The sequence below is a fragment of the Gadus chalcogrammus genome, chromosome 6 (genome assembly GCF_026213295.1).
Source record: "Gadus chalcogrammus isolate NIFS_2021 chromosome 6, NIFS_Gcha_1.0, whole genome shotgun sequence".
Lineage (NCBI taxonomy): Eukaryota > Metazoa > Chordata > Actinopteri > Gadiformes > Gadidae > Gadus > Gadus chalcogrammus.
Window position 1 is genome coordinate 14,381,210 of NC_079417.1, and position 22,559 is coordinate 14,403,768.

Sequence of the window (22,559 nt, forward strand, 5' to 3'; positions counted from 1 at the left end):
AGCTCTGGAACGAGGCTAGGCAGCTAAGGAATATAGCTAGCTAGCTATATTTCTGTGCTGCCTTGGGAAGGAATCTAGGCTGCACAGGAAGGAGGCAATGCTGATCCCAAGAGAAGGAGACCACATAGCCACCTCTTCCATGATGAGTTGATCAGGCTTTCCTGTCGCTCCCGGGCCTCTTCCAAGCCTTCCCTCATTTGGGAGTGAGGATCATGGGGAAATCCCTGCTGCATTCATTGTGGTCAGTTCTTTCTGTCAGGTCTGTGCAAAGGGTGAAACCAATCGCAGAAGGGAAAAAAAAAACTCTCACTAGTCTTAAAGGCACCCAGTGCAACTTTCGAGGCTTAAAAATAAACATTCAATTTCTAGTCTTTTTTACACGTAGTAAGTTTCAATAACTCCATACCATTACATACCGACATTCAAGCAGCAAAGCTCCTTGCTCCTTGAATGTCGATATGTAATGGTATGGAGTTATTGAAACTTACTACGTGTAAAAAAGACTAGAAATTGAATGTTTATTTTTCATTGAATGTTTACATAAAGTTGCACTGGGTGCCTTTAACAGGTACCAGGAATTTACTGGCCTTCAAACAGGTAAACAAAAAACAATAACTGACGATAAGGGGCAGACACTGGGGAACTTCAGCAACAAGGACACTGATGAACAGAATCAGATATCAACACAGTGGGGAGGAATTTGACAAATGACACACAGGAAAGAAGGTATTGGAGTTGGGGCACGCTTGTGACAATTAACTTATAATTAGTAAGCCTGTTCTGTTTTGTACATTGATAATGAATTCAGTAAATGCAGACAACATTTGTAATGGAGACAATTAGATCAACTCATAAAGTGCTAATTATTATTTGTGAGGCTGTAAAAACAGAAGCAGTAGTACAGGTTAATAAAGGTGGGCGCCTTGTTAACCGGGTGAAATAAGACGTAAGTTAAGTATTTATAAACTTATCTTCAAAGGTGCTTGACATCATTGAAGCAGCAGCTGTGATAATGTGATACAGATTATTCCAATTGAGTGGTTTATCATAAGTTACATTGACAAGAAACAACACTGTGTAAGAAAATACACCTTTGTATCAATATAGCATATAAAAAAATTAATATAGCCTTACACTGAAAAATGAGGATTAGTATATGTACAAATTAAAGTGCTGTTCATTCTTTACTATATATGATGCAGACCATCTGTAAAAGACTCAGTCTAGGCTCTTCTGGACACTTTACTTTCCAAACCCTATATCAGGATTTAATGAGGGTCTGTTAGGTGATGACAGATGTGCAAAGAACAAGTCATTAGGGTAGGACACAGTTAGTGTCTAGTGACCTGCGAAAGTGCCAAGAAATCAATTCGATATAGATTTTCTCTGTGCTGCATATTTTGCCTCAAAATTAACTCAAAATAGTCTGGGCTATAGTTACGCTGGTGGAGGGGGCAAGTGGGAGGTAGACATCCCAACCTCTAAGAGTTGACTGCCAGAGTTGAAAGACCTAATCCCCACCCCTACCCGTGACATTGTGATTTCAGCCCAGATAAAACAGGACGGCTGTGGGTCTTAGCCTGTCAAGATAGGATGAAGAATTGTAGCCGTGTGGGCGTGAGCGTGGGCGTTTTGACCTCACTATAGGCATGATGGTACAGTTCACCTGGCTTTACCCTGTCTCAACAGGTGCCACACCTGTAGTCATGGAATGCTTGCATCCCTGCTAGCATGTGGAGAAACTAAGCACGCATTTACGCACACACACACACACACACACACACACACACACACACACACACACACACACACACACACACACACACACACACACACACACACACACACACACACACACACAGACAGACAGACAGACAGACAGACAGACAGACAGACAGACAGACAGACAGACAGACAGACAGACAGACAGACAGACAGACAGACAGACAGACAGACAGACAGACGCCTTCCTGACATATCGTACAGATCTTAGTGCACATTCTTCTTGTCAAAAAGCGGAAGGCACTTCCAAAGGAACGTATTAGTCACGAGTGTGTGAACGATGGATGGTTCAAGCAGCCTCAACCGGCCCGAGTCACAATGATTGGACCCAGTGGCCGGGTGAGGCTGTAAACCTGTTTTGCATTGAGAAATCAATGTGCACAGGTTATACCAGCCATCACCAAACACACTCAGGGAGATCTCCTGCATGGCAGCATGGAGCCCCATTTTCCTCTCACATAGGTGGCTTTTTGTTTTTGTCACCTAAATAGCCACTTATGTGGAGTGAGGCATGGACAATCCTCCATCATGCAAATTATAAAGACCATCATCTCTACACAGATGCCAATGGACTGAAAACTGCAATTGTGTGCACTGTATCAGAATGTGTCACATTGAAACAGTCACTTCTCAATGGGGCTGTTAGTGTCAACCCGAATGGAAATTAACTACTTGTCTAAATGTCTGGGTGAGCAGCACACAGTGGTTTTTCCCAACCCTGGAGTGATGGCGTATTAGTACTAGTAATGACGGGTCGCGAGGTAGCTGTGCAGGGAAAAACCTGCGCTATTGTTCAGGGGGTTACACTGTAGCATGTCTCTGCTTTCATGGCTCCTGTTGACAACCTATTTTTTGGGTACCGCTTTCTATGGTATTGTAGGTTTGGGTGTAAAGTTAGCAATACCGTAGCAACATGTTAAACCCCAGAAATGTGTGGAATTAGCATTAGTACGTTGCTGTGCAAATGTGTTTGTGATGAGGGCTGTTAAATAACTGGAAGCCCAACCTGAGGATCTGAAGCTCTTCCTGAGAGTGCTGCAGCTCATCAGACAGCCTTCTCCACCTCAGCAAGGCCTTCAACTGAGCCTGCTCCTTCATCTCTACAGGAAGGAGCTGGAGAGGGAGAGGGAGAGGGAGAGGGAGAGGGAGAGGGGGAGAGAGAGAGAGAGAGAGAGAGAGAGAGGTTAATGTTTGCGCTAGTTCATATAACTCATTATTATTACTGCGTGATATTTTATATGATTGCTAAAAGTTGTCCTCGATACAATGTTACACATTATCTTTTCAATTGACAACCCTCATTACAATGTTATTTTTTTTATTTTCGGACACGTTTCAAATGCAATTGATTTTTCACCCTTTAAGAAAATAAAGACAAAGAAAACCGTAGAATCATAGAACAGGGAAAAAAGAAAACAAACTGTAAAATATGTGCTACTAAAAGGAATTGCACGAGACGCATGACTCATGACTCATGTAAGGGTCAGTGGGGGTAAGGGGGGGAGGTTGAGTATGTTGTTAAAGGCTATTACCTGAAATACACCCCATGGGGAGATAACGTTTCTTTACAAAGGGTAGTAAAACCTTTTGAAACAGAGTAAAATCCCAATTGCTGCGGATATGCTAATTCAATCAAGAAAACATTGAACAGAAAAAAGCCACAGCAAGATATGCTATTGTTCGCAACATGGGTAAACAATTTTCAAACCCAAAACTGTGTACCAAACCTCAGCACTTCATAAATGGAAACTTGTCGGTAATAGTGAGAGTCAAAACTGGACCACCGGTCATCTACGTTTCGTAAAAAGCCTAGTTAGCCTAGTAAGTCCTAAACAAGGTGCATTGTTCCGCCACACAGTCTCTCAAAGAGACAAGGAAATTTTGATCAAATAAGCAGTTTTTATTCTACCTTATTTTATTGATGTGACACAAAAGTATTGATTCACTATCGGACCGGAAACCCGGGTTACATATATATATTCGACATCTTCGAACATTACCCACGTTCTACGTAGGATTGACATGTTTCCACTGTAGCCTACCTGCTGAGCTTTGGCCCAGATCACGTCCTCTAGGTACGTGGCGAAGCCCTCGCTTATCCACTCCTCGGTCCAGTCCCTGGCCCCTATAGCCAGGCCGAACCAGGAGTGAGCCAGCTCATGGCACAGCCGGGACCCCAAGACAGACCTGTCCGCGACTCCGCTGGCCGGGCCGGCCCCGGCCACGTCCAGCACGCTCTGAGACAGGAATATGATATGGGGGCTAGGAAGGGGGAGGTGGGGGAGAGAGGGGGGGGGCGTAAGAGCAGGGGAAAGGAGTTTAGCTTTTGACAGGCTTTTATTTAACATTTTCTTATTCACAAAAGATATTTAAGATGAATAGAAAATGTCATTATTTGATCCGAGACCTTTTGTCTTCTCCTAGGTGACAAGAAACAACACATTACTATAAATCCCACAGAGAGAGAGAGAGAGAGAGAGAGAGAGAGAGAGAGAGAGAGAGAGAGAGAGAGAGAGAGAGAGAGAGACAAAGACAGAGAGACAAAGACATGTAGACATGTAGAGAGAGAGAGAGAGAGAGAGAGAGAGAGAGAGAGAGAGAGAGAGAGAGAGAGAGAGAGAGAGAGAGAGAGAGAGAGAGAGAGAGAGAGAGAGAGAGAGACAGAGAGAGAGAGAGAGGATAGGGTAGGATGCGGTGAAAGAAGAGATGTTGGCAGGGGTTGCAGGAGGACAAGGCGTTTTGGATAAAGGGAGATAACCGGGAAAGTGTGGTCAAGAATAGGCCAGGAGAAGGAGGAGGAGTAGGAGGTAGAAAAGTGGAAGAGCAACAACAAATCAGTGAGCAAGTTCATAGCCTCCTACCTATAAATCTAAACCCTCAGAGACAAAATATGTGGGCATCACCCTGTGATAGAATCAAAGGGTGAGGGACGGTTCTCAGTCTGTTATTACCATGAAGAATACAGCCTGTATGGCGCCACAAATGACAAATGCTTGCACGCGTGCATGACTGTGGTAATATGTGTGCGTTTTCATGACTCTGAACACATTAATGATTCTTCCCTCAATTGGGGTGTGTGTGTGTGTGTGTGTGTGTGTGTGTGTGTGTGTGTGTGTGTGTGTGTGTGTGTGTGTGTGTGTGTGTGTGTGTGTGTGTGTGTCTTGGCACCAAAGTGTTTGGGAGGTGGCAGCCTATCCCTTTTCCATCTCAAAGGAGAGAGGGGGGAAGGAGGGAGAGGGGGGAGAATGGAGAGAGAGAGAGAGAGGAAGTTTAGCATGGAGAGCTTACTAATAAAGCCATCTTGTCAGCCCTACCTGCACTATGCGATCATTGAGCAAGAGTCCACCGTTCCCTGCACTCACACTACACACCATTCCATTCAGGATTCAAAACTTCCAAAACCAATGTTCTCAAACGAGGAGAAACCCTCAAAGCATAATAGAGCGCATCTTCATCATGACAGAATAAGAACTATAGAGCGCGATTCAATCTCAGAGAAGCCCTTTTTATGATTTCCTGACATTTCCAGGCCGAGCTACAAAGCTTGCTGCTGTTGTATGTTGTGTACTTCAGGGAGGAAACTTATCCCAGGGTTTGCGCCAGGGTTTGTAATAAGGTCATGGTATACTACAATAGGGGGGAGGCAGGAGTAAAGAGAGATATGAAAGTGCTATACCAAGTTCATAAACAGTAAAGTAATGGAACCTAACATGTAGAGCCAATGGACCATTAATACAAATGATTATGAGAATCAAGAATATTATCACGCGGTCAGGAGTTTGACAAGCTCATAAGAACGAAATTACATGATTGTGGAGAAAACAAACAAAAGGATAACTCCCCAAGTTCCCTTTTCGGCACTTCTCTTTTTGGACACCCCTCTGTTTTTAACTAATTGAATGCTCAGTGACCAAAGCAAATCCCGCATTTAGTCTTGAACAAGTCCCTCTGCAAAGGAATACCTCGTTCTCAGCCAGCTGCAATAAAATTGACTTCATGGTTGGAAATATGCTTGTTGCTTAAGTCATCAGATCAGCAGAGACGGTGGCAGGGAAGATAACTTGACAGACCTCTGATAGGCACACACTTTCTCCCATACATCAAATTGATCACAGCAACCCACATAAGCACAAGCCTCCATTTAGTCCTCCTTTAATGAGGAAACACTGCAGTTCATAGGGCATCTGGCCTTCAGCGGTATGCATTGAACATGAAGGAACCTGCTTATGGATGTGGTTGCAAACTTGGCATTAGCAGAAGTGTTAAGTGCTAAGGGATGCTATGTGAATGATTCAATATATTCCTGTTTCTACAGAGGTAATATTTTGCCTTGGCTTTCATTTAAACAGCCAAAGTTTGTGTGAGGTTTGTGTGATGATGGACGGTTATCTAAAGGCCAACGGGGACAAGGGTGAGAAGCCTGAGACAACCTGCCGTGAGCCAATAGTATAGTATAGCATAGCATGGTGGACCGGGAAAATACAACATGATATAATGATTATTAAATGTGACCTTTTAAATATTGGATGAAGTAAAGGGCTAATTTGCTCTATTCCCTCATTAAAACAGCCTGTACAATATCCAATATGTTGTTATTTTTCTTCCTTAAGAAATCTCTTTATCTCGGGGTCTTTTAGGTTTGAAGAGGCTACTAAAGCTTCCCCAATAGAGTTTGTGTCAAGGATTTGTTATTTAATTTCTCAACTACATTAGAAGAGTAATGCAACTAAATCTGCATACAAATATTCATACATTTCGGAAAATGGATGCGGTTCATCGTTGATCTCAACTACTGCAAACACTGTAAAAAAAAATCACCCGACCCCAGTGTGCAAATCAGACCTGAGAGGGGGAGGGGCGTGGGAGTTTCCTTTTGTGAACCTGAGACAACAGAGGCAGAGAAAGGGGCCAATCGCAGCTCAAAAGCCAAAGTCATGGCTGAAGACTTTTCTGAAGCATTCCTTGGCCCCTATCTTATGTAACCTGTGCGTGCCCTGAGGGGCCCCAGTGTGCATGTGTGTGTGTGTGTGTGTCTGTCTGTGTGAGGCAGGCAGGCTATTCTTTGACAGAAGAATAGGGGCCGGGTCAGAGAGGTGTAAATGAATGGCTTCGTGCTGGCCGTGCTCATATAACAGCACCTGACTAAGTCCCGGTTGTTTGACACGCCGTCTCCAGCGCTAGCATTCCGACCAGCCTCTGTCTATCAGTCATCAAATGAGAGACAGACGAGGACAACATGAGTGTTCCGTTTGTCTGGACGACCACATTGTGTTTTAAAGGCTCCTAAAGTGTTGAGAGGGGTAACGCATTGTGAGAGACAGAGACAGGCATGTCAACAGGTACACATAGATTCTAGGTCAAGCTACACAATAGATTTTGAAACTAAAGCAAGCATTCCTCAATGGCCGGTACAACATAGATATGTACTATGGAAGGTGCGGGTTCAGCAGGATTTCAGTGTTGCCTGCAGTATAGACATATATATATATATATAGATAAATAAATAAATAAATAAAGGCATAATAAACCAATGGCGTAGTTGACCATTGAATAATAAACTATTTCCACAGTGTGGCTCTTTCTCATTCTTTATATAAATGATAACCAGTGACCAGGTCACAGTCCAAAGTTGTTTTAAAACTGAGTACTTTAGACTCTTACAACCTTTGAAAGGACATTCTCTTCCTAAAAGCATCAATCATCATTACATAGCCATTTAGGTAACACACAGCAACAATACAGCATGCTGATCTGTTCGGGAAGAGATTATCATCTTAAAACACACAGAGTGACAGAGGAGTTATTTTCATACTTTTCCATAACCTAATTATGGATACAAGCTAAGTAAATTATGCCGGAAAGCAGCGAGCAAATATGCATGTCTACTCTGGGTGTGCCAAACAGCTAATTTCAGAGCAGAAACAAATGGGATATCTAAACAATACAACTAGTTTATATTTCCCCACGGCCTGTTTTATCAGATAGAAGGCGGGCCTGTAATCCTTATTCAAGCACATGTCAACATCATACAATAGGGCCCTGTGGACACTTATTTCAAAGACAGCACCCCACACAAATCTAATCCTGTGTTTCTCCTGATTTCCCAAACAAAGGTTCCCGCCGGAGCAAGGGATGCTAACATTAGCTTTATTAGTTTCTTTATAGCGTGATCTTATTGGTCCACAACTGGATAAGCACGCCTTTGTTGTCCGTTTCAACAGTGCCCATGTGTTTGGGCCTGTGCCTGTGCCTGTGCCTGTGCGAGAGAGAGAGAGAGAGAGAGAGAGAGAGAGAGAGAGAGAGAGAGAGAGAGAGAGAGAGAGAGAGAGAGAGAGAGAGAGAGAGAGAGGCAGAGAGAGGCAGAGAGAGACAGAGACACACACAAAGGATGCCTTTCAGTGATAGCGTGTGCACATGGCCCTCTGGGTGAGGTGTGTATGTGTGGGGGGTCCATAACTACGGTGACAAATAGTGTCATGCCATCAAGATGTCATTGCATTTACAACAACACCCAACACAAACACTAAAACACGGAGGGACAGCAAAGCCCTGCACAGACTCAACAGACACATGCACACCAGACACATGAACAACAGACGCATGAACAATAGAATCAATGCCAACAGACACATCCATCTGATGGTCCCCGTTTAACTGTTTTTGGAAAAACTAAACAAAGCAAGGGACTGTACTTGTTTGACCTTCCTCCAGGATCTCCCCACACAGGGAAAAACACTGGGCTGCAGCAATATCAGCCTGACTCACCAGACACCAACCAAAAGTATAAATACGACCCATTACTTAGCCTGAAAAATTTCACTTTAAAGATCAGGGATCTTTAAGAGCAGGGATCTTAAAGATCAAGTCTCAGATCAGACCTCTGTATTCCCCTCAAATCTGCCCCTTGATATCAAATATCTGCCAATTTGTCGTAGAATAACACCCCCCCCCCCCCCCCCCTCTCCTCCCAAGTCATCCAGGGTAACTGGACAGATGTGGAGGTGAGACATCGGTTGAAGAAGTGTTCCGCTCTCTCCCAGTATCCATTATTCATCCCTTCATCCTTGCACCCATCCCTCCTGGCTGTAGGCCATCTCCCCTCCCCGGTGGGACTCCTCCATGCATAATGCAGCAGTGGCCCTATCCTAGGACTGTAATTGACATCCCAAATTTCAGATCTGCACCACTAAAAAAGCCCCATGAGAGAGAGAGAGAGAGAGAGAGAGAGAGAGAGAGAGAGAGAGAGTGAGAGAGAGAGAGAGAGAGAGAGAGAGAGAGAGAGAGAGAGAGAGAGAGAGAGAGAGAGAGAGAGAGAGAGAGAGAGAGAGAGAGAGAGAGAGACAGACAGACAGACAGACAGACAGACAGACAGACAGTCGGACATAAAGACAGACGGACAGAGAGAGAAAGAGAAGAGAAGAACGTGTGTGTGTGTAATTGCATAAATAGTTCAGGCGGCGGGAAAAGCGAAGAAGGAAATGACACGATGAGCTGAAGGTACGCTGATGAAAAAGAGGGAGTCAGGAAATGGAAAAAGACAGCGTAAGCATGAGTGAGAAGTGCAATGAGACAACGTCTGCCTGCCTTTCCGTCCGTCCGTCCATCTCTGAGAGACTGAAATAGAGAGTTTGGTTTTAGATTGTGACTTTTACGGCTTTAGGTTTTCTTTCCAATGTATGATTATCCTCCAGGCTTGAACTCAGACCACCATAGGCTGTGGACGGCAGAACTGAGCACATAAACACACCTACCTATAGACTACACTGATCCCCAGGGAGCCGCCCCTCACACACACACACACACACACACACACACACACACACACACACACACACACACACACACACACACACACACACACACACACACACACACACACACACACACACACACACACACACACGTGAGCAAACCATCTGGAAACCAAGGACAGTCTTGTCTGTTTAGAGACGTCCAGGCAGCAGGTTGCCGCGGCGCTGGCCTGCGGTCAGCCGCCCAGACACAGACACACCGTGGCGTGGCCTATTTCAGAACACAGGGCTCTATCTCAGCAAACTCCTGACCAGCACTCCGTCTCCATTCTTATTCAGCGAGTCTGACTTCAAATGTCTGGCATTCCAGCTTGGCTGCAGATCAGCGCGAGGCTCCCAGACAGGGGCCCCCGGGGCCCAGGCCAAATGCCACACCATGTAGGGCCTGATCACATGTACAGGGGCCCGTCAGGGGAAGGGAGCACCTCACCCACACGCTGCTCAGCGCATGGCATCAGAGGCTGGAAATAAGTATCCCAGGGAGAAATATCTGAGTTGATTGTAATCAAAGAGGCATAACTGCTATTGAACTACGGTCTCTCCACGTCTTGAATTTCAACCACTTTGGCACTGGCCTGAGGCAATCATTACTAATCGCCCTAGATATCGCTTTTTAATAATACAGACTCACTTTCTCCACACAGGCATGCACACACATGCGCGCGCACACACACACACACACACACACACACACACACACACACACACACACACACACACACACACACACACACACAAACAGACATGCACACACCGCTGGGTGCAGTAGGTTTGTTAAGGGAAGAGGGCGGGCTTTTTCGCGTCTGAATACGAGGGCAAGTAAGTATGGGAGCAAAGAGTGCAAGCAAAGTAACAACGTCTTAAAAGTCCACCAAGAGTTCGTTTAAACACAAAGCGCCACTCCTTGTATTGCTTCAAACAGAGCCTGTTTTTTTATATTGTTGGAGTCGGGTAGTCTGAACAGACTCAAAATATTTGGAATTTGTCCGGCAATGAGCAAGCATGTCTCAACTGTCAAATAATGTCAACTGGCTCTTTTTATGGCAAAGAGTGGCCTGGCCCAACTTGTTATTGATTAGCCCTTTCACTTTGAAGTATATCTTTTGAAGAATCTACTTTTCCTTTTGGTTTAGGATATAAAGGCTGTGTCCAAGATGCTAAAGGGATCGTACAACCTTGATACCTTCCTTAATTGCAGACTTTAATTAAATGTTCCAAAGGATATGTCTGGTATCATGTACACACTGCGAACTGTCAAGAAGAAAAAAAAAGTTGACCATTTATCAATTAAAAGCCACACAGCCTGATTGGATACTCTCAAATATTGAACCAATACAATAAACTTAGTAAGGATTTTTCTTACAGGCCTTTCTCTACCTCTTACTTCCTCTTAAAACCGGGAGTCCCCTCTTGACCTCTTAAAACATACTTCTCAGGAATCACTACATATTAAGGGGAGATTGAAGGTGTTTTTAATGTGAATAGATATTGGGAGACTTGGTTTAGTTAGCACCATGGTTGCTTGTGTATTGTGCTACAATGTATTGACATATTTTTCAACCCCTCAGCATTGCTCCTCCTGAGAGCCACACACACACACACACACACACACACACACACACACACACACACACACACACACACACACACACACACACACACACACACACACACACACACACACACACACACACACACACACACACACACACACACACACACACGATAGATACATTGCTATTTATTGATCGCCTCGGGGGGAATTGGCTTGTTAGAGCAGCCAAGATAAACAAAGGCTGGAAATGAAGATGACATGATCACCGTGGAAACATAATGGGCCTATAAAATCACTATACAATCAGTCTGCAGGGCCTGTATTCAATTGTGGACGGAGCCGGATGAGCCGGTGGAAACGAGACGCAAACGCACCAGCCATGAGAGCAGGCTTCCGCCGATGCTACTTAATATACAAGAGGGAGCGCACACACATGCACCCCTGCACAGGGATGCACAAACATTTACAAAACACTTTACAGTCGCAAATTCAGACACAATAAGGAAGCATACATGCACCTACAGCGCCATAAAAAAAACCTAACAGAAACCCTACACACTATTTACTCCGATTTTCACAAGGCACTTTCATCCAAAGGGCATGCGTGCATGTGCGCCTGTGTGTTTGTGTAGGTCATGATGCTGCAGAATCATGACCGGATGTTGTGCGGCATGGCACGATGCGATACCAGCACCGGGGCAAAAACGACATCACCACCACCCATCGCAGCAACACACGACAACATAGTCATCACTCTGGTGCAACGTGTCCTTCCTGACCCACACAACACCACCTATCTGTCGGAGACAAGGCCCCACATCTGGGGCCTTGTCTCCGAGAGATAGGTGGTGGTGTTGTGTGTGTGTGTGTGTGTGTGTGTGTGTGTGTGTGTGTGTGTGTGTGTGTGTGTGTGTGTGTGTGTGTGTGTGTGTGTGTGTGTGTGTGTGTGTGTGTGTGTGTGTGTGTGTGTGTGTGTGTGTGTGTGTGTGTGTGTGTGTGTGGGGGGGCTGATAAACAGGTCGGCTTTTTATGGGAAAGGTTATGACTACACCACGGTCTTCTTGCCATCGGGGACGGGATGATTATCACAAAGCTCATTTGCATAACATTGTTTTCATGCCATTGTTGAGCCCCATAATCTGCTTGTTACTGCGACGTTAAGCTCCCTACATTTTACCCCCCGTTATCGCAACACGTCTGAGGCCGGTGTCAGCGTCCCTCAGCACCTCTGCTCTACACTCGGTCGCCGCTGGTAACGGGGAATCAATTGGCCCTCCAGCGTTACGTATGATGTCATGAGGTCTAGCGCAGTGCTCGAATTCTCATGAATAACTTTATCAACCTTGACGGGGTGTCTACATGACATTTGTGTGAAGTCAACCACATTCTTGCCTTGGTGCTGCTATTGGCATGCAGGCTGTATTCAACCGTCCCTGTGCAGGGAAAGATTAGCTTATTGGCTAACCCCTGGAAGACAAAAAGATCCAAGAAGGTGTCTTGAAAAGATTATTTTACGGTCATACCTTCAAGGAAATAAATATATCTGTTGCAGTTATATAATGGGAGAGAGAGTGGAGATTTGGAATTGATACTGTTCGTCACTGGAGGGCAGCATTTGAAGGTAACGGATTGGTTAGAAAGAGTGCAGTACAATTGAGGTCAGATTTAGAAAGGTTAAAAAATAAAAGTAAAAACACACACATCAAGGAAAGGGCTGCACACATAGTATGTGCCACCTCATCCCGCTTCCTCTCATAGGCTAATTTGACCTTATATTTAGGTAAAATGGGCCTATGATATATAATGTATAACATGTACTGCATATCATATATATGTAAAACAAAATGTATATATTTATTTTTACAAATGCTTGTGAATTATAACGAAATCTAGCACTATGATTGCAAATGCAACGAAAGAAGACAATCTGAGGGTAAAGAATGCTGTGGTTCATAAGGCCAAAAAAAACACTATTGGCTGATTGTGGAGCAGTAGAAGACTCCAGAAATCGCTGTATTCTTAAGACAAAAGGAATGCATCCTGGCAAGCAACGTACAAAAGGAGCAAAGAATCCTACTAAGGGTTTCAGATTTTCTCTAGCAGTGATTCTACTGCATATCTTGGTATGAGTAGGCAAAAGGCAAAAAGGTCAGGAAAGGCCTAAAAGCATGAAATAAATCAGAAGCAGGACCTGCGAGGAGGCGGGCACAGTGTGACTGTAACCGTTCTGATCCAGGGTCTAATAGCTTAGCACCCCAGCTCAACATCCCCCCTCCCCCCACTCCCCACTCCCCAGGCTAAAAGCAAAAGCCAGACATCGGAAGCATTACCACCAAACACTTCACCGAACTTTTGCTTCAAATGTCTCATTTTGGTCGGTTCAGCGCAGAGGTCCCACGGACATTAGGCCGTCTGGCTTTCCGCGGCCAAATGAAATTACCCCCGCGCTTCGGATGGGGGATTCTGCAGCCACACACACACACACACACACACACACACACACACACACACACACACACACACACAGGAAAACAATCGTTCTCACATGCACACACACACACTGACAGACACACACCCGGATACACATAGTATACAATAATAGCGGCATTATCCCCTCCAAAATACAATGGACCCATCCATCACAGCATGTAATGGGCCTTGTGGTTTCATCCATTAGCCAGTAGTATGGGGTCGGGGGGGGGGGGTTGCTGTGTCATGCCTGTCCTGCCACAGCGCCTAATTTAGAGTTATGGCACTAACCAGGGCCGGTATCACGGTTAAACTCAGCACCGTATGGCAGCTGCTGCCAGAGAGCGCTCACTTTAGACGGCTTCGATTCAAAGGATATATGAAGAAACGACACACAATCACGTTAGCGGTCATTATTTACAATGGATACACAAGGCTCCCCTGTAGGCCGATTGCAAAGCCCCTTGTTTTCCTCTCATTCAACTATTACCTGTCAGCTGCTCTTTTGGTTTGTGGGTGTGTGTGCGCCAGTGAGGGTAAAGTTCAAGTACTGCCTTCTTGCCAAACGTCCTTTCAAGGGGAACCATGAGGATGAAGTGGTAACCTCCCGATGCTCCCCCCCCTGCCCGCCCCTGCCAGCCCCTCCTCTCCTCTCTCTATTCTCAGTCTCTTTAGAAAAAGAAACCTCTGTCCAGAGAGAGAGAGAGAGAGAGAGAGAGAGAGAGAGAGAGAGAGAGAGAGAGAGAGAGAGAGAGAGAGAGAGAGAGAGATTAATTTAAGACAGAAAAGAAAGAAACACCCCATGCTTGACTATGTGATTAACTGCCGTCTCCTGGGCCCGACACACACACACACACACACATTTGCGCACACGCAAATGCATGCACGCAGACACACACACACTGGGAGAAGCACCAGTCTGTGTCGCACACGTCTAGGGTTACTTGGGAGATTAGACTGCAGAGAGGAGACAAGGAAGGTAGAGAAGTCGCAGGGGACAGCAGAGGAGTCTGGGTAAAAGGGCGGAGGGGGTTCCTAGTATGGAGGGAGGAAATAGAGATGGCGTGCATGGAGTGCAGGAGGGTTATCGGGCAAAGTGGCAGAGGTGTTATTTTCACAATAAGGCAGAGGAGCGCTATGATGTTGACGCTGAATTTGTGGATCGCTATCCTATAAAGAGAAAGTCCAGATAACAAAGCTGGTTCAAACGAGAATCTAAATGTTGTGGGTTGTTTTTGGCAGAGAGGGGGGGGGGGGGGATGAGGGTTTAGCAACCAGTTTAACATGCTCAACATGCAATGTTTTTTTTTTTTCGTTTCATTACCTTTTATCACCCAAGTTGAGTGGCACCTCACCTGATATACGAGGGACCTCCAGGGAGCGGCTCGGAGGCAATGAAAGGGTAGCCCCCTGCAGCTTCCTACCACTCCCCAACAGGGACTCCTGGTGACGGTAACTTCCTGCTAGCCCATAAACAAACTATGCAGTTATCTGAAGTCAAGCTGAAAATCCTCCACCACTACAAAAGGTCAGCAGGTGTACAGCAGGCATAAGTCTTGTAGTGTCTCTTGACAGTTATACAGCTCCATCGTTTGCCAGTAAAGACTACTGGTTTAACTAGCTGATAATTATGGGTCCATTCAGCAGATGTTCATTTTTCATGGGTCCAAACTCTCAATTTGAACAACTTGAAGGAATAGATATATTTTTGCAAATAAACATATAAAAAGCATTATTATTATAAAAAAAAAGAAATATGCTCTTAACATGTTTGTATGATTCTGTTTGTGCTGTTTGGTTGTTTTGCGGTGCCCGGATATCAATGGTGAAGAAGGAAGCCGGAAACACTGCAAGAATACACGCTGAGAACTAAGCATAAGCATGAGAAAGTCAGTTGGCAAGTGGGCAAGTGAGCGAGGGGGTGATCCAAGTTTGTAAATCAAACCAGAAGTTAAAAAAAGCAGCAACATTAAGAGCACATCTTGGGGGATTTCCCAGGTTCATCAGCGGTTCATCCCTGACAGAATGTTCCGTCGCATAATGAGACTTATTATTTTAATAAGGTGTATGCTTATCCGTCTTGTAGGAACAAGCACAGGGTTGTGCCCTGGCTGTGTTGAAGCAGAACAAACATTCTGCCCCACAAGTGCAGCACAAGGCCTGTGTCAACACTCTGTCATTTCCCAACAAAAAAACGGCGGAAAGCTACACCGCTCTCTCCAGGGGCGTCTGAAATGCCTTTATTTGGTCACGTGGCGGGGGGAAAGCAAATCTCCGCTTTGTCCCTGAGTCTGTTTCTTAGCGACGCACTGATATTGGCTTCAAAAGGGTTAGGGGGGCCGGGGGGGATGTGGAACGGCATGAGTGCCCTTCCTGCCGGAATCAAAATGGCGTGGCAGGACGAGATCACAATCGAAAAATAAGATTTAAACTGAAAATATGCTAAAAGGTAGCTTACTCACGCACACACGTATCCCCCTGGAAAGTACCTAAACATTGCAGACATACACATATACAACTCTATGTTCTCCAGAAGCCTTCCTTAACAACCACTTAAAGCACAATTCTAGTGAATTTGGCGCCTTGCTTTAACAACAATCCCATGTCCTTCAGCCACTCAAGGGACAATGACCTGGTCTAGATGAGATGTTTTTAAAACTCAAGGGGCTTTCCCCTGCTGCGCTCATTGTTCATCACAGTTATATCCAAGGGGCTAACCCTTTAAAATCACATCCACGTCTTCCTCCTCTAAACCTTGTTCCAACCCCCATCCTCCCTTAATGGCATCTTCTGTATCTCTATCGTCCCCCTATATCTGTCCTCTTTTTCTTTTTTTTTTTTTTTTCTTTTTTTTCTCCTTCTTGACGCAAAGTAACTCATCCTTAATGTCGTTAACAGTAGACTGGTTCTGCCACCACTTGACCACATTCCACTGGCTCTTTTGGACACTCATGGTAATACGGGGACAAAGACAGCACCATTTGTCAACAGAACAAGGGGTACACAGACCGCCTGTCAGGGCCCGCATGTAAGGAAAACAAAAGCACATTTTATCATGGTTTAAATTACTTGTTCTTGTCTCGGAATCATGCCTGTTCCATAATCATGCTCATCTGTTAGGTGAAAAGCATATCTGGCTGAGTTAATGGCATTCGTTATCACGGCGAACAATAACCGTATAACTTTGGAATGGGTCTTGAACAAATTGGATGAACCAATGCAGTTGTATCACTTTTCTTTCATGCCCCTACTAGTTCTGGCCTTGTGGACTATTAGCTGGTGTGAGAAGCGTTTGCAGCAGAGCCCTTTGCGCCCAGACCTGCCCTTACTTGACTTGACTTTTATCTTTGTTTTCCTGCACCCACACACTCATTCCCCCCCCCCCCCCATCTCTCTCTCACACACACACACACACACACACACACACACACACACACACACACACACACACACACACACACACACACACACACACACACACACACACACACACACACACACACACACACACACCCCCCCCCCCCCCCCCCAATACACACCAACACCATTCCTCCCTCTCCCTTCGTATCTAGGTATATAAACTTTACACCACCCTGAACGTCCCTACACTTCCCCTGCCCTCCCATACCTCTATCAGGCTACCGGAGCCCCATGTCTCTGTGCCACGGCTGCTTGCCCCTACACTGCTGCCGCTGGCATCGAGGCAGTGCAGCGTGAGGGTGAGCTCGGCTACCAGCCAAGGACAGGGCCCCGCATACTTCCCAATCTGCAGATTAAATAGCGCCCGTCTCTGAAGTCCTTCCAGAGGCTAATGGCTTTTGTTGCCGGAATTAATCCGCACATCCTCTCCCACATCCTGGGGGTCTGCTGGCCAGTTGGGACCCCCCCCCCCCCCCACATCCCTCATCCCCCATTCCCCTCCCACCACTTCTAACGTCCTCAATGTCTCGCTCCCTCTCATCTCCATCTACAGCTCTGGTTCTAGATGACCTGCCCCCAACTATCTTGCCAGTGGCGCGGCCCACGTATACTCCCTCAGAAGCAGCTTGGCAGAAGTCCGGAAGCAGCCTGGGAGCAGCATGTAAGCAGTCAGTACAGTCGACCAACCGCATTGAGAGAGGGGCGTGCCAGGCAAGAGTTGAGATCCGTGGAGAGACAACCAAAGGGAGTTAATATGCTGAATCTCTACTCTGTCATTTCCAACTGCAGGGGTGTAAGTAGCCCAAATATACAGATGATCAAGTTCCCAGGACTAATGACTAAAGAACCGAAAGAAGGCCCCAGTCAAACTGACACCCACAGGAAGAAAGGATGGTATGAAATACACGGAAAAATAGGAAAAAGTACATGTTTTTCATCCCCAACACATCATTTCCATCAAAAGAGATCTTTGTCTATATATATATGCCAGGGTCAGGTCTATAATTCGACCAAGCTGTCCCCCTCTGGCCATTGATGCAGTGTCGCTCTGTACCCCAGGGTAAACTCCATGTCGGATGCATATTCAGATATTACTCATATCCTGTCCGCTAGGAAACATTTCACTAGAGACAGAGCGGCACAAGGGAGGAATAAAAAAAAGATGAAGAGGAAAAAGGGATGAGAAAAACAAAGAAAAGAGAGAAGGAGGGATAGAGTGTGTGTAAGAGATAAAGGAGATACTGTGCCTGAATATTGCAGATATTAGAAGACCGTGTTCAGCGATCCCCTTCACGGACCCCATAGTTTACTCTATCATCCCAAGTTAAAAGAGACCAGACGCTATTTCTCTTAATAACCGGTTGCTGAAGGCTCAATTTCAATCATATGTGCAGTAATTTGAATATGTCCTCTGCAATACAGTTCATTTATATTACATGCATGCTTTTCTCTGTTTCACGATGTGATGGGTGGGAGACGAGCACAATTTGTGGTTTGGGAGGCTGCAGCTAACCTCTGATAGCAGACAGCCGTAACAATATGCCATGAGTGGTGGGCAGAGAGGGGGACAAAGGGGGAGGCTGATCACATGATGCCTATGAAGAGAGTGCGGCCAAGAGCATGGCTGATGAACTCAAGGCCAAGCTGGACAGATGTGGATGTGTAGAAAAAACCTAAGGGAGGGGAGGGGGGGGGGGGGGGGGCAGTAGGAGAGAGGGGACAGTTGGAGAGAGGAGACACTTAATGGCAGAGTGAGAGCTGGGTAGCAGGGCCAAGAGAGGACAAGGGGGTGGGACGACCATCAGGGGGTTTGTGGGAGAAACCATTGATGTGTTCAGACGCCAATATAAGCGGACTGAGCCGCACCGAACCGAGCCGCTCTGCTCGGGGGAAACAAGGCATTAGTCACATTCTGGTTCTCCCGTACTCGTATACACACTCATTTTGCCCGACACACACACATACACACACACACACAAACACAGACACACTCGCTCTCTTGCCTGCGCGTGTGTGTGTGTGTACGTGTGTGGCCCACCTGCAGACCACGTCAAGCCTTCCCGGTGTGTGGTACACAGTATGTAACACAGCAGTGTATTGATAAGCTCAGAGAGCCAGAGTGTCGGTGCCCGCAGTTGGTCCGGCTCTCTCCTCTCTGGGTTGGGGGGTTTTTGGTCAGCTCGTTTGGAAAGATGATTTTAAGACTGAGAGCTGTTAGGTTTGGCCCCCGTGATAGAGACGGCACAGTCTCAGGCACGCAGGATATACAGTATTAAAACCAATCCAATAAAACGGGAGAGGGGGAAGGTGGGGAGGCGGGGTTTGGCGATGGAATAAAGGATGGAGGGAGAGTTGAGGTGCAGGCGGGGAACGCAATGGGTAGGACGAGAAACAGAAGCCATATGAGATGGGAGAGTCTTTTTTATGAACAACGAATGGCCAGAGGTTTGGAAAAATGGAAGAAGGACGGTTGGAGGGAAGAGTTTTGGGGAATCAAAACAAAGGAGGAGGAGGGATAATAAAATGGAAAAATGTATGAAAAGGAGTGGAATACAGAATGGAGCGGCTCCTTAAAGGGCAGCAAAAATAATCCAACTAAAAATATATAAAATATGCGGTGAGAGCTGAAAAGTAGATTTCCGTATTGGCTGGAGTTTCACTTGTGGTTTCCATTATTTTAGTTCCCCCGGAGTAATCCGAGGTTCAGCGCCACCCTGATCAAAGGCCCCTCGGTGGGGAACACCATCCAACACACAAGTGAAAGTGAGACAATCCAGTTAGTTCTCGGGATCAGACCAGACATTATTTCTGGGTATTTGTGTGCCCCCTTACCCTGCCACAGGGAGGTCAGAGAATAGAGCTGAAACCCAGGCTTACTGGGCTTACTGGCTAAGACTAGAGAAGGTTAAGCCTTGAGAGGATTAACATTGGACTGTTATACCCTAAATAAGAAGATCATACTGTGTTATGAAGAGGGAGAGTATGGTGAGTTGCATGACGTCAACGGTCAGCTCTTGTTTCATTTTGATGGAAAAACAAACAAAAAAAGGGCCCATGACATGAGTCCACTTCAGGTTCTTCCAGCCAAACCTGAAGCTAAACAGCTTCCACACACGTATTGCACTGCTTTACGCCCATTCTTACCTGGCCATGCCCAGGCTAGAGAACCCTTCAGGGACGATGAGGACGTCCAGACGTGGGAAGGGGTGGACCCCCAGGACCGCGTGAGCTGCAGCCAAGCACTGCGGCAGCAAAGCAAGGACCCCCAGCTGAGGGGGAACCACAACAGAAGCATCCCGTCACGTATATGGGAGGATAGGATAGTTTCGATTTCAGGAAGTCATAGTAGATTAGCAGAATTTAATAACTATGAATGTACAATATTTATTTATTCACTCATTTATGCTATATATCTACATTACTGATACTTTGAATGTGATCAATCAAAACAATAAATTAAAGGTATTACTGTATCTTAAAATGACAATGATACACGTGTTTATCTATACTGTATATCCCAGTGTCGAGTTGACTAAAACTCATCTGACCAAGCATGCATTATGTGGGAAGTGGAGGTTGAGGTTCACAATCACCCTGGCTTTCTGCAGCAGACAGGCGGGGGCAAACACGCGATGCGGGACCACCCGTTGAGTCCAAGCTGACCGTTCGTTGAAACGGCAAGGGTAGTCGCTATGGGAACAGCAGACGCCGTCATCGACCGCGGCTGAGTGACACGTTCCAGTGTGGCGCCCGCTCTCAGGGCCAGTCTCGGACGGAGAGGATGAACGGCCAGTTGGCACGCCACTGTAGCACGTCAACAAAAAACAAATAAATTAAATGGGGGCAATGGCCTTTCGAATCGTCGTTAATGAAGAATACTTGAATGGCTGCATATTCTTGAAAAAGGATATGCAGTGGTTTCGGTGGCGAGGACTATCCGTCCCCTGTCTGTGCATAAGGTATGGAAACCAGAGCGATGGAAAATGTGAACACGAACGTCACTGGGGCAAACCGCCGTGAGCGCAGAAATATGAAGGTGGCGACACGGAGTTCCATTCCCTTCAACTCCAATATCCCGCTCCTTTTTTACTCCGCCTTGAGCGCTGTTCCAGAGGTTCAGAGAGCGCTCCAACTTTCCTTCCAGCCATTCATTGAAAAATAAAGGCCTTCCTTGTGGCAGGAGATTCCTGGGGCCCAGCAAAAGGCCATAGCTGGGCCGCTGCTGCGGGAAAACCATGTGGGGAAGGGGGGGGCCGGGGGGGGATTACTGGAAACCCAGTGGCGGCCTGGCCAACATGCGGGGCAGCGGAGGGGAGAACACCGCGGCCCAAGCCAAAACCGCCGGGCAAAGAGGTCCGATGCTTGGCCCACCATACAACCCACACCTAATAGACTAAATGAGCCTCTACTTAACCCGACCGAAGCGTCCATTTAAGACATTAAGGCGCGGATCCTACACAGCATTGGGTTATTAGATTCTTGTTTTCTCTAACCGCGGCATGCAGACATAGGTAATACCATCCGCTCAATTAACTTATCCCAATCAAAGAATGCGCACCGCCTCCATCCACCTGAGAGAAAGATAAATCAGTTTGAAACTTCCTTCCAAAAAAGTGTCAACGCCTGTGATTGAGTGTGAATACCGATCCCCCACCCTTGCTTCACCTGTCCTAATTTTGGTACGGTGAAGGGAAAAGTACTGCTATGGAATGCACTGGGGCCAAGTGGGGGTTAACGACAGTCTGGAGAGGAGGAGATCATAAGGGAAGAACCGAAGGGGGTTGGGGGGGCAATAACTCAGGGAAATTAATATAATTCCTGCCAACGTTGAGTGGGAACCCCTTTATTACTTGCCTGGTTGAGCTCCCAGGTCTAGACATGGGCCCGGTCTGGGATCCTGCCCTGGGCTCGGCATCGGTGTTGGCCGGTACTCCGCTGTACTCACTCACTGGAGCCTCGCCCGCACTCCAGGAGGCGGTGTGAGGTTCTGCTATGGCTCTACGCCAGCAGCCCACCGCCAAAGTAAAGGTGGAGGCAGGCATGGGCATTGTGACGTAGTAGTCCCAGATTAGGAGGCCTGTGTATGGGAGGGCCGGGGAAAGGAAGGGTTTGAATGAATAATGGGAAGTTAGATAAGGAGGAGTGGAAAAAACACGAGAGGAGGAAGACGAAGGACAAGTGAGAGGGGGAAACAAAACGGTAGGTGCGGTCCAAAATTATCCAGAGATAAAGCAAATTCCAAAAAAGGGAGCACTCATAGAAGTCACCGGCCAGTCTTTAGTCATCCACAGAACAGTATCTGTCATGGTCATTTGTCAGGGTCTGACCTTTTCTCACTCAAGGTGACACAGAGAAGCTTTTGCCAATTTTTTATTTCCAGCAGGATGGATTAGTCCAATACACTGCTTTTTGATCCCTCTACAAAGCCGATGGATCAGTCATCTACGCCATTATGGTTTGTCCGATGCTGGCTTCCTTCCCCACAGTTATGGAATACTTTCCAATATGCTTAAAAAAAAATT

General features: G+C 46.3%; 1 protein-coding gene across 2 annotated transcripts in view; it reads right to left on the reverse strand.

The window, feature by feature from the left end:
* aopep (aminopeptidase O (putative)) overlaps positions 1-22,559 on the reverse strand; it is a 73,807-nt gene that overhangs the window by 47,037 nt on the left and 4,211 nt on the right. For both annotated transcript variants that reach the window (XM_056592831.1, XM_056592832.1), the window contains exons 4-8: positions 21,892-22,114; positions 20,631-20,841; positions 20,182-20,306; positions 3,825-4,044; positions 2,789-2,895 (exon numbers count right to left, since the gene is read on the reverse strand). In XM_056592831.1, coding sequence (XP_056448806.1) covers positions 2,789-2,895; positions 3,825-4,044; positions 20,182-20,306; positions 20,631-20,841; positions 21,892-22,114 — 886 coding nt within the window. The remainder of the gene's footprint in view (positions 1-2,788; positions 2,896-3,824; positions 4,045-20,181; positions 20,307-20,630; positions 20,842-21,891; positions 22,115-22,559) is intronic.